Source organism: Streptopelia decaocto, assembly GCF_964273445.1.
Source record: "Streptopelia decaocto genome assembly, chromosome: 1".
Classification (NCBI taxonomy): Eukaryota; Metazoa; Chordata; class Aves; order Columbiformes; family Columbidae; genus Streptopelia; species Streptopelia decaocto.
Window position 1 is genome coordinate 42312308 of NC_138663.1, and position 13266 is coordinate 42325573.

The 13266-nt window shown below is 43.2% G+C and overlaps 1 protein-coding gene across 1 annotated transcript in view; it reads left to right on the plus strand.

The window, feature by feature from the left end:
* The window catches only part of GRIN2B (glutamate ionotropic receptor NMDA type subunit 2B), a gene marked incomplete at both ends in the record, with an annotated part of 168464 nt that overhangs the window by 45526 nt on the left and 109672 nt on the right, over positions 1 to 13266 (plus strand). The window contains one exon of the mRNA XM_082070538.1: positions 6005 to 6603. Within this exon, the coding sequence (XP_081926664.1) occupies positions 6005 to 6603 (599 nt within the window). The remainder of the gene's footprint in view (positions 1 to 6004; positions 6604 to 13266) is intronic.

Here is a 13266-nt window from a genome sequence, read left to right on the forward strand (position 1 = left end):
GAGCTATGTATCTTCAGTCAAAGAAGGCCAGTGTGTTCAGTAGTTATTACACGAACAAGGGAGGGAATTGGTAAATGATATGGTTATGTAAACCACATTTCTGCATCTAACGAATTTGAACTTCCCACTGATAGCACGTTCCCAGGGCAGTCTGAAGGATTTTCACCAAGAATGATCCACTCAGCAGTGAATCAGAGCACTGGGAAAGGATTGCAGGAGGTCATCTGCTCCATCTGCTGTGCAAGCCAAAATCAGTAATAACCCAGGGAACCTGTTCCAGTAAGACATGAAAATTTTGAAATCCTACTAAATAGTGTGAACTAGGCAGAGAGTCATTAAGAAATGACACAGTCCAATGTGCCTCCAACCTTACTTTGAGTAGGCTTTGCTGTGAATATGTGTATTTGTGGAAATATGAGCGTGTATGTATGTGAGAGATGCAGAGATGCTGTTCTAGATGCCAATCCCACCATGAGGACACTGTGCTAGGGCTGTAGTGTCATGGTGTTCTCCTAGTCCCTACTGCAAGCACTCAAGGAAAGGACTCGCACAGGATGATGCAACATGTAATACGAAAAACAGAGTTTTATTGTATTGACTAGTTGAAAACTAAATTAAAAAATTAAATGTGGGGAGGAAAAACAGGCAGAAGATCCTGACTGCAGGCCAGCCTGAGGCAGCAATGCATTTGAGGTAAGAATAAACAGGAGTAAATGAACACTTAAGTGACAAAGATCCTGATTTCCTGCCAGATATGTTATAACAAACTGGACTCAGAAATATAGCAAATTTAATTATAAGGCTTTGAACTGTTGTGGCATTTTCCATCAGGAACAATAAAACTCTCAGTGAATCAGGTATCCCACCAGGACTGTGACAAATAGGTACACAGTGGTGTCTCAATTTTGAAAAGAAACACAGAGGTAGGGAAATTAAGGTCTGTGTTTTTCCAGAAGTTATTTGATGCTGGTTCACTCCTTTTTGCCCCCACAAAACGTGTGGTAGGCAGGGCTGAAGTCTAAACAAGAGGCAGCCCTACGTTATTTGTCTGTCAGTCATGGAAGAATTTTGCAAATTAAGACTGTACTAAAGACACATGAACAGGTTTTCTTTTAAATCAGGAAATTGAGAAAAGGGCTTTTGAAAGTGATAGTGGTCTGAGTCGTCAGGATCTTATAGGCTCCTCTTTGCAAACTGGAAAGGAAGGGAAGGGCAGACCCCAGCTGTTAAATTTTGACTGCACTGTTAGCTTAATGAAGCAGCAAATGGGGTTAGATATACTGATGTTCCCAAAAGCCTAGTAAAAAGGGGCTACTCCCAGAACAGCACAAATAGTATTTCTCTGGCACCTGTGCAGAGACGGCAGCCTAAGGCATTTTGCAAAAATATTTTTTATTTCTCGAAATCCAAGAAACAAACACAGGCTCTTGACTTGCTCCTCAGTCAAATTCCTTGTGCATAGCTTGACACACCTGGCCTTTGTGGGGTTTGGCACTTGGACCGGAGCTATAGAAACTTGTCACCAGTAGCACAAATCTGTTCATGGCCCAACCACCAGAGAGCATGGCACACAGAACCAGATTGTGTTCAGATAGGCTGCATGGAGCAAACGTAACATGGTGATCTCCTCACTCCCCAAGTCAGCAGTTACATGATGGCTTAATGGAAGGCTCTCTAGTTCCTCAAGATGACTGGCCCGCTGTAACCATTTTTGGGGATCTTGCATTCCTCTGCTTTAGGGATGTTGTGTAGTCTGCCCCATGCTGAGGAGCAGAGTTGCTGTGGATAGTAAGATGATGTTTGTAAGGCAGTAATTGCTTTTACTTGCCTAGGGAATCCAGAGAGCACCCCAGGGACCTGTCCTGTCACATTTGAGGTAAATGGTTCGTTAAATGGCAGTGATTGGTTTCAAATGGTGCAGCTGCAGGAGAGCTCCTTGGAGAGTCACCTGCAGCTTTGCCAAGGGCCTGCATGTTGTGTGAGGTGTGGGTCAGACTTGGCCTTTGTGCAATACCTGCATTGACCTGCCCTTGAGGGACGGAAGGTACTGCACAACTTAGAAGTGGTGGCAATAATACTTGGCTTCTCTCTAAGCCTTGTCCCATCTCTGCAAACCCTCTCCCATCCACATAGGAACTCACAAGCCTCCAAGAGGAGGCTTCGTGGTGAGTGCTTTTGCACCTTCACCATGTGCAATCCAGCCTCCTTATCTGAGGGGTTAAACGTGCAGGAGGAGGAGGCAATAGCTGTCCCAGCAGCCATAAACTCAGAGCAGATTTTTTGTGGGAAGCCATCTGTCAGCTGGGGAGTGGTGCTGTGTCAATTGATCAGCTCCACCTCCAGCTCAGCTTTGCAAACTACAGATCCCTGACCTTGCAGGGTGACAGTGTGGGAGAGCTAGGATCTCTGGAGGCATTGAGATCCTATAATGGAGCCTCTACTCTTTCAGACGGGGTGAGGGACACCGTGCAGCATCTTGCTGTCTTGTGCAGCAGTTAGCTATGGAAAGCCTGAGCTTGCAGGTGGAAAGGCTGTAGGAGAAAGACAAGCTTTTTCCTGTATCCAGGAAATTGTATTTTGCCTGGATGATGAGCCATGTAAGGGACTTCTGCTTTGAACTCAACCTATCCCAAACTTAAATGTGTCTCCCAATGGCAATGTTGAAGCATGTTTTGGCTGTTCCAAGGTGAAAAAAGGGAGGTGGAGAGTGTGAAATTTCTGCAGTAGAAAAACAGGAGCTTGTAATGTTCTGTAAAAACCATTAATGTCTGGAGGGGTAAAATGTTCTTTTTTTGTTTTTAGACTGTAATAAAGCCATAATGATTCTATGGGGTATATGTGTGTAAAATAGTAAAAACCTCTTAGATCTACCTCATAAAAGCTTTCACTGTAACACCACAGTGAGGTCTAATTCCTGCTCTGTCTGATAGCCCTGTGATTCTCTGACAGTTCAGCTCCTTCTTTTTTTCCCTGATGTTCTGTCAGGTGTGGTCAAAAATAAGGGCAGGAAGGAAATTGTGACTCTCAGGCATTTTTTTAGTTTGCTTTTTATCCCCCATAAGACTCTCACTGAGACTCCCATCCAGCTCTATCAGCAATTCTCCTGACTTGTTATGAGGGGGACACTTTCTTCTACACTGTTGTCTATCCTTCCCTTGCCCCTCTCTTTTCTGAGTGCTAAGTTGGTTAGGTGATGAAGAACATTTGGCTAGCCCAAGTATTGGGGTGATCAATTGCCAAGAGGCATCTTGGCAAGCCAAAATCTAGACTAGCTTACACCTCCTTAGTGCTCTCATTTTGAACAGAAGTTGCCTCTTCTTGCTGCTTCTATAATAAAAATTCAAGCAGTTGCTCAAGAGCAATTATTACATGTACTGCCAAGTGGCCTGTGCTGTTTGATTTAAGGAGGGGTACTTAGATTTCTCAGTGGAGAGGAATTGTTTAGCTGGATTGCGATAAAGCTATCTATTTGGTGTATTGATTTTTGATGTTCTGATATACTCTGGTTAGTGAGGAGCTCCAAATTTTCTCCTGGAGTCTTTGGGGCTGAATTTCCTTAAGCAGCTGGGCTGTGCACTCATGTGGAACGAATTGTCAGCTGGCACTTTAGCCAGAGCATCTGACCCTGTTTAAAATCGCAGGAAGGGCAGTACCTCCTGCACCTTGCTATCACGCCAACTAACTCCTATGTACATGTGTATGCAGCCTTGAAATACTAGTGGATTTATCATCTCCCTTCCCCTAGTTGTCACCGAGGAAAGCACACAGTATTTTTTTCAGACAAGGCTTCAAGGCGCTGTGTGTCAAATGTTCCTGTAATTCAATAGCCAGGTTCTTCAGATCTTAGACTCTCTGCTAGAAACTGCGGAAATTTGCAGCCAATTCAGAGGTTCTTATGCATAAGTATAGAAAAGCTTTTGTTGAATTTAATATAAAAATAAATGTTTGTCATCAGTGTTGCCTTTTCGTGTTACAGAAAGGCTGAGTCTTCCCACTCTGGCTTTTAGTTTGCTGCAAGAGGCTTTCAAAGGCACAGTGCAATGAAGGGTATTTGAGATGCTTGTTCAGTCTGTCTTCAAACTCTGGCAAAATGCTGTGACAATAGTTTAATCTTTCCTCTGATTTCTCTGATTTTCTCCATAAGCTTCAAAGTTCAAAATTATCTTTCTGTTGGAAGAGTAAGTTGTTTTCCTAAGCACAGCTCTAGGAGAAGGGGTGTATTCCAGTAATAGAAAGTATGAGCTCTTTGCCACAGATTGAGAAGCTCATTTGTTGCTCCTGTTTGTTGTTTTTTTTACTTGTCTCCATTTGTTTCTGCCTCCTTTGACTTTTTGTGTACATTTATTTTTCCAGTGAGTAAAAGGTGACCCTTAGAGTACTTTCACAAGTGGATGGTGAGCTGTGTGGAGGAAGTGAACAAAGTTTAATCACCAAACTTCATAGGAGAAGCATGAGGATCTGGGAGCAAGGACCCTTTTGTATAGGATGTGACCCACAGGGAGTTCAGAAAAGAGAAACAAACTGTTTAAGGCTGGATGCAGGATCAGAGCTTATTTTCTAGAGTTGCTGACCTATGGCATATTTTGCCAACAGAGAAAATGGCCATAGGTAATCAGAACCATGACTAAAGAAGGAATGGATGGATGGATGATTAGCTGGCAACCCTGCTGAAAAACAGCTTTACCTGCCAGGCTGTAGGAAAGTGAATTTGGTATAGAGCTGTTCTAAATGTGAGTATCTTGAGGTAATGTCTTAAGGCATTTGTGTGAAGAGTTTCTCCAGATTAAAAACTCTTGACTACTTCCTTTTGGATCTCTGGTTCAGCTCTTCTGTCTCACTGAAAGAAGGCAGGGCTGCTATCTCATTCCTAAAAGTGGTGATGGGATTTGGAGAACTTTCTTATTGTAATGAGAATCTCTGCAGAGATTCATCATTTAATTCTACCTGTTTATTTGTTTGTTTGTTTGTGACCTAATCCTACTCTACGGAAGTCAGTAGGAGTTTGTAGTTGATTTTAAAAAACAGAACAATTAATAAGAGAGCATATTGGCAAAAGCTTTGTGCATTCCTTTCCATCATTAATTGGGCAAAAGCAGGGATCTGGATTTTACTGGATCTGTTATAAACTGAAAGCCTGGTATCTTATGAAATCCCAGGATGAAAAAGACTTACACTATGTCATTGGAGAACTGAGATCTATACAAAACTCCTTTGGACTATTGGAGATTATGAAATGGTACGAGTTCCGATTCTTGCACAGAGGAGCTTCGTATGGTAGAAGGATATGAAAGCAATACCAAGAGGAATATTGAACTGACATTTCTCTAGAACGTGGTGTAAACAAAACTCCTGATACTTAATAATTTTATTTTTTCCATTTTAGTATGTTTTATGTCGTTCTGAGACTGAGCCTGCACAGTTGTAGCACTCTGTGCACTACTGCTTGCTTTGAGAAGAGCTTGCAGTGGAGGCTTTCAGAGCTATTTGTGCCCGATGGTTTTCCCTACTCTGGTTGTACTTCAGTCTGGATACTCAAACTAGAGTGACTGTCTCAAACTAAATCAGTATCAAAACTGCTGTGTATCCTGTTTATACTACATGTAAGGTTATGATAGTCCCAGGATTAAAGCTCTTACTTTCTGCAGCCATGGAATATTTTGTATGTATTATCTTTTTCTGTCCTCACTTGTGTATCACTTGTTCCTTGTCTGTTAGAATCATGCCTAACATTTGAAACCTTTAAGTAGTTTCGGCAACCTGCCTTTTAAAATAAACGACAGCTGGTCATAAAAAGGCTTTTACTTCCTTCTCACTTACTTCACTTAAATTTTAAATTTTTAAAAGCTAAAAATCCTTAAGCTCTGTCCAAGACATGAAGTGTAAGATTCTGACTGCGTCCCTCACCCACCATGCTCAATGGGTTGACTAGGAATACTGTTTATTTCCTTTGACCTATTCTTGTTTTCTTTTTCTCTCTCTTTCTCTCTTTGACTTCCTATTCTAGGATGAGTCATCCATGTTCTTCCAGTTTGGACCATCAATAGAACAGCAAGCCTCTGTCATGCTCAACATCATGGAAGAATATGACTGGTACATCTTCTCCATTGTCACTACTTACTTCCCTGGTTACCAGGACTTTGTGAACAAGATCCGCAGTACAATTGAGCACAGCTTTGTGGGTTGGGAACTGGAGGAGGTCCTCCTGTTGGACATGTCCCTGGATGATGGGGACTCAAAGATCCAGAACCAGCTCAAGAAGCTCCAAAGTCCTGTTATCCTCCTCTACTGCACAAAGGAAGAGGCCACCTACATTTTTGAGGTGGCCAACTCTGTGGGTCTGACAGGCTATGGTTACACGTGGATCGTGCCCAGCCTGGTGGCAGGGGATACAGACACAGTGCCATCCGAGTTCCCCACCGGGCTCATCTCTGTCTCATATGATGAATGGGACTACGGTCTTCCTGCCAGAGTGAGGGATGGAATAGCCATAATCACCACGGCTGCTTCTGATATGCTCTCTGAACACAGCTTCATCCCTGAGCCCAAGAGCAGCTGTTACAACACCCAGGAGAAAAGGATTTACCAGTCCAACATGCTCAACAGGTAAGGGAAGGGACTGGGCCAGCCTTATAAAGGGGCATCAGAGAGGACCTCTGAGACCAGAATAATTCTTCCGGGGCACGTGGTGCTTCGGGGCAATGGGTGGTGTTGGCCATAACCTGGGCAAGGGAGGCATGCTGATGGTGTGACCCGTAATGCTGTCTGTCCTGAGTGCCAGTTCTGTCACCCTCTTAGAAAAGCCTCCATGCAACACTGGTGGCAAGCCAGCATGAAGAAAAGGAACAATGAAGGCATAGTGCAAAATTTTGCTTTCATAAGAGTGCTTAGCTCCTGGCAGTGTCTTTGCATGAATAGATCTGTAACTCTCAGGTGAGTTCTTGCTGTAAGCAGTGGGGATGTTTTTATTGAAATCTAGACGGCACCGGCTTCTGTTCCAGGTACCAGTAGGATGTGAATGGGTGTCCTTTTTAGGAGATGATTGTGTAAGCCACCTGAAGTAGTTTCATGATACCTGTTGTCTGAGGACCAAGTGTCCTTCTGCTGTCCATTAGCCCTGAAATACAGGAGTAAAGGAGGTGCAGGGAGGTGGTGAGAACTAGAGCTGCAAAAGGGTTAGAGTCAACACTTTTGCTCCTGCTTTATACGAGAAGCCTATAAAACCCTTGAATGTCTTAAGGATTCAGTTTACCTCAAAAAGGAGGACTTGTGCTACCACCTTGCTCACTGGCACCTTGTTGGCCATGGTTTGCTGAGTGTTTTGGATCTCATTGTGTCTTGTGCACATTATGCTGAGAGCCTAGTCACCTCCATCAGAATGGCAAGCTTTTCTAGATAGAAAAAGGCATTCAAAATAAGGAAAAACTATTTGAACATACATCTTCTTTTGATCCAGACTCAGATTTTATTAAGAAACAGTGCTAAGATGCCTGTTTAAGGTCATAGAGGAAGCCTGTGGTGGAACAATGTCAAGAACAGCATTCTGATTACTAGATCTTCCTTTTTGTCCCAGCTGGAGCTTTGGTGTGTCGCTAAGCAACCCAGATAAATAGACATGGGATCTGCAATTAGTCAAATGCCCCCTGACCTGCTCAGCTGTCATTTTGCAATGCTTTACATATACAATCCTTGGGCAGGTTGATCCCATTGTGGTAGGACAAGGGGAATCCAGGCAATAGCCATCAGGAGAGGCGGCCACACAGAGCTCAGCATCTTTGTTCATTTGTCATGATGAATCATGGAACAATGTAAATGTGATGGATTGGTTTGCCTGCTGTGGCCCCTCACTGTCAACTGTACTAGGCAGATAGAGAGACTGGTGGAGAAGAAAGCAGATTTTGCTTTTCCTGAAAGTTGGGGATTGAAATCAAAGTCTATTCTTTGAGTCATTATATTATCCATAAAGCGACCTGCTATTTTTTCTTTGTGATCCATCAACATATTACCAGGTTTTATTGCCTTTACTTCCTTTTCCCCATACTGACTTTTTGCTGTCTGCAAAGCCTTGGAACCACCAAAGGTGTCTGAAGTTTTTATCACTTTCATTCCCAGCTAGGTTTAGGGGTAAGGTTTGTTTTCTGCTGCTCTTTTGAGTCATCCCTGGAATGATTAAGGAGGGAAAATATATTTAATATATACAAAGTTATCAGAAGTAATATCAAGGCAGGCTGTTCTACCTTTCCAAATGAATAGGGATTTTTTGGGGGAGCTGTATTGTGTGTTTTCAGCAGTTATCCAGAAAACAAAATGTTGTACCCTGCTGTGTGATGCAGTGCTCTGCAGAGACCTTCTGCTAATTAGTTCTGTTGATACTGTATTAGCCGGCGCATAACATCATACCCATATAGCTATGCTGCTTCGAGAACCCAACATAATCTCTCTGCATAGCATTTCTTTGCATTGTATAGAAGTCACCATCTTAGAGACTCTTGAGCCTCTAGATATGACAGTACTGTTGTGCACTGTAGATATGCCCTGAAGCCTGGGCACCACACATGAAAGCTGTTCTTGTCGCTTTTGAAGATATTAGCTTTTTTCTTACCTTCATGGCCCAAACACATGCTGTTTCTTCTCCCTTGTCTTCTTTGGGTAGAGCGTTCATGGGAATGACTGCAGATATATGTAGATAGACCCAGCTTAGTTTGGGTACCAACATCAGTCTTGCTGAGAAGCAGAGTCAATTAGTCCATGCCAAGCTCTATTCTGCCACTGCCCAGATTGCTGCAGGCACCTGAGCTAGCTCAGAAATAATTAAACTGTGTTGCAGTTGCTTCTGTGGCCACGGTGCAAAGATTTGCTTTGCCCAGCACGAAACTGGCCTGTGCTTGGTCAGTCTGGGGGTTCTGCCTACTCCCCCCCGCCCCCACCCCGATGTTTCCACCCTCTCCATATTTCTGAGTGAGATGGTTAAAAGGTTTGATTTCAGTGAGTTGGGTGCCTAGTTTTCTGTTTAAGTGGAACTACTTTTGAGGCACCTTTGATGTACAAAAGCTAGTGGTGTCCAAAATAAGCCATTGCTTTTACAAATCCAAAGTTTCAATGGAAATATGATAGATTCAAACTCACCCTCACAGCATGGAGTCTGGGCAAGAGGTAAGATAGAGGAGAGGGACAAGATGCAAGAAGATGCAGCCATGATGATAGGAGTTCACTTCACTGAACCAAATCCCACAGAGATTAATGGCTGTAATCTGTGTTCATATCTTCAAGTCCCGTTGAACTTGCTGGAATTTACTATGTGCTAAGCTTTAAACCTCTCCTGATACACTTTGTCTATCTGAGGTCTTTAAATCTCTACTGAAATGCTTTATCTATCTGGACCATTACAGACTCTGCAGACCTGGCTGCTTCATACCTTCCCCAACCCCTTCCACCTACTAACATCCCACAGCACTGGTGCATTGTGCCCACCAGGCAGCATCAATGCCTGCATGTCTGGGACACAATCTGGATCACTTTGGACTGGACTGGAATGAAGGATCTGGAAATTAATTTCAGTCTTGCCCTAGACCTGGCAATACTGTATTCAGCCACCTGCAACTTACAGTTCTCCCTCCACGTGCCTACACAGAATAGACTAATGTATATACATGGGCTTGATGTCTGGGGAGACTGCAAGGTGTATGTGACCTCAGATAATACATCACCCTGTAGCTGGTGCTTCAGAAAGTCTTGAGGCTAATCCATAGTTGTTCAATTTGCTTCAAATCTGTAGCTGGGAGGCAGTGTGCTAAGGGAATTTTCCCATTTTATTCTTCAGAGAGTGACACATCCAACTAAAAAAATGTGTAATTTAGTTCAGCTGGGGCACGTTATACACTAGGAGTGTGAACTGTTCACTTCCTAAAATCTGCCTTTGAACTCTGACCATTTCTTACTCTTTTTTTCTTTTTTTTTTTTTTTTTCCTCTTTCTGAAAGTGCAATAGTTATGAACGCAGCTGAAATCAAATGGTCTTGTTCAACATGGTCTCAGTGGTTGATCTGGGTATTTAACAGAGTAGGGAGGAAATGAACTGAATGTTGCTTAGATTTAGAAACAAAGCTCAGTTTCTCCCTGTCCTTCTCCCTTCTTACGCTGACACTTGTTCATTTTTGCAAGAGCTTGTGCAAACAAAGTTTTGTTTGAAGTATGGCTGCCAGCACAAAAAGAAACAAGTGGGACTGTTATCTAAATGTCATTTCTTGCCAATGTAGGTGTTTGGTCTGCGTCTTCTATTAATAATGGTCTCATAGCAACTGTTTCTTGTCTGTATTGAAACTGGTTCTCCTTTGTGTTAGACTGGAACTGCAGAAGTATGATCACGACCATTAAACATTGCAGATTTTGTATGAGAAATGAGCTCACTGGTGAGCTAACTCCACTACCTAGTAGGAAAATGATACTTTGAGAAAGGTTTTTCTACAAGAACTGTTAGTTTCCTTTTTGAATGATTTTTGAGGAAGTTTTCCTCTAGTGAGAGATTTATCTCACTTTATGCTGATAATAGGCATAGGTTTCATTTGGATTCCAAATCGCCAAATGCAGATTTCCAGTTCAATAACACTCTTTACTTCTGTTTTGTTTGTAATAATTACATGTTCATTTTTTTTTCCTTCATTGTCCCAGAAAGAAATCTGGTTTGGGTATTCCAGTTTATAGTTACCTCAATGACCGGTCTTCTGAGCACCCAGCAAAGCACTGTCCTCTCTCCTCTCTTCTACCAGATGAGAAGATTACAAAGTCTGGGAGGGAGTTTCTAACAAGGTTTTCCTCTGGAGAGGTGCTCAGATGTGGAGTTCTTATCTCTTGGCCCTTCCAAGGAGAGTTGCTATCCATCTAGGCATTCTGCAAATCTCATCTATTCTTCCTTCACCATGGCTGATGAGGAGTGAGTGGGCAGAGGTGTGGATGTGTTTATAGGCAGCCTTCTGCTTGTTTCATTATTTTAAGGGATGGGACAGGTTTCCTTAAGCTTGGGATTGGTGCCTCCCATTACATCTTAGAAATCGGCAAAATAACTAAATGACAGGAGCTTTCTTGGTAGTGGAATTCAGGGATGAGTCATGAGAAAATAACATGATTTCTGACATATATGAGGAATAGAAGCTCAGCCGTTTTGTATGGATATTCACAATAGTTGGGCTACATAAGCTCTGTTTTTATTATAGCCTTCAATGAGACCTGGGTACTCCCTACTGGTTGTCATGGCTGCTTGTGAATGCTGGACCATAACTACCAGTTTGTTGTTGTAGGGTTACTAATGAGTTCTCCACTGATTGGCTTTAATAGTCTCTCATTTAACACCAGGCTGCACATACCAGATCTCATTTTAATAAAAAGTGCAGTGAAGCATTTGCTTTGGAATGAAAATACAAATGTGGAATTATAGTGCCTTTGCAAAGAAATACATTAAGAGGGAAACAAAGGTAGGTTCAGTTCTGCACCTCAGATTCCTCAAATATGAAAACAGCTGGCAGGCAACCTTGGTGCACTGTTTTGGCATGATACTTCCATTTTGGGGGAAATACTAACTTTCATCTAGAGCTTTCCAGGCCAACCAGCTAAGAAATGAAAAAGAGCCCTTGATGAATCGATGTAAACTATTTCCCCTGAAACACCCAGGGCAAACTCTGTTCTCACGTGGCCACATTCCCCGAGTGGAAACTAGGAGCTGCTGAGGCTTGGACAGCTGAACAGTGAGTCAGTGAGCAGAGAAAGCATTTGCGATAGGGTTGTACAAATATATTGCTTCCCTGGAGACTCAAGACCATAGAAGCTGTACATATCCTTGGGAAGGTGCAGCGCCTCTTCAGGGTGTTGTGCCACCCTGATACCTGGGAGCAGCACCATGCCCATAGCATCCTGGACCTGCTTTCCCCAGGTCAGTGCCGAGGACAGTGCCCAGGTAGCACCTTTCCTTGTTTTCTAGGCCTTTCTCAATCCACCTTCTTGCCCTCTCCTCTCCAGTTATTGCCTGCCATGTTGGGCACAGGGATCATCATATGTCATTCACAGGTAGTGCCATGGAACCACTCTGTGTTGTGTCCCAGCTGAGTGAGCCACACACCTTCACACAGCACAACAAGGAGTTGGGAACCAGGAGAAAGAACCATTTGTGTTGTCCTTTCTTTATTTGTAGGACTGTCAAGTTAACCTTGTGTTAAGAGATAGGAGCACTGGTCACCACTGAGGTCTCACTGGCTTTGGTGGAGTCACATCTACCTGCTTGGCAGCTGGCTGGGAAGCCCTGCTCCAGCCCTTAAACCCAGTGCTGCTCCAGTGATCGGAGACTGGGACTTGCTTTTTAACTCCAGGAAGGAGGGGAGAGAAGGTATAAATCACATGTTCCCACAGATGCAGAAATTACCCTTTTCAGAAGCTTGGAGGGTGAGGGAGCATATGTAACTTTTGACCTTTTGGAGCCTTTAAGCCGTTGTCTTGTTAGCAGCTTGTTATGTTCCCGCTGGTTGGTGTGTCCGGCTGTCAGGCTGGTGCTAGCTGGCAGCACGTGGCGTGAGCGCTGCTGATGGATTAGAGATCCCTGCTGCTGAAATCTGCTTGTTCCTGTCACCGCTCCAGCAGCAGCTGGAGATCCGGGCTGGCCCATGCCTCCCGCCTCCATCGAGGTCTCTCTGCCTCCCTACGTCCCCTCTTGTGCATCACCACACTCTCTGCTGCTTGCATGCTGCCTTCACTTTCTTTTCTTTTCTTTTCTTTTCTTTTCTTTTCTTTTCTTTTCTTTTCTTTTCTTTTCTTTTCTTTTCTTTTCTTTCTTTTCTTTTCTTTTCTTTCTTTCTTTTCTTTTCTTTTCTTTTCTTTTCTTTTCTTTTCTTTTCTTTTCTTTTCTTTTCTTTTCTCTCTTCTCTTCTCTTCTCTTCTCTTCTCTTCTCTTCTCTTCTCTTCTCTTCTCTTCTCTTCTCTTCTCTTCTCTTCTCTTCTCTTCTCTTCTCTTCTCTTCTCTTCTCTTCTCTTCTCTTCTCTTCTCTTCTCTTCTCTTCTCTTCTCTTCTCTTCTCTTCTTCTCTTCTCTTCTCTTCTCTTCTCTTCTCTTCTCTTCTCTTCTCTTCTCTTCTCTTCTCTTCTCTTTTCCTTTTCCTCTTTCTTCCCCACCTTGCATCTACTGTTGCATTTCGTTTGCAGCATTGGCTTCTTCTCTTTATTTGTTTCCTATCCCCCAAAGGAGGATGCTGAGGGCAGCTTTATAATGTGCTCTTGACCCAATCCTCCCC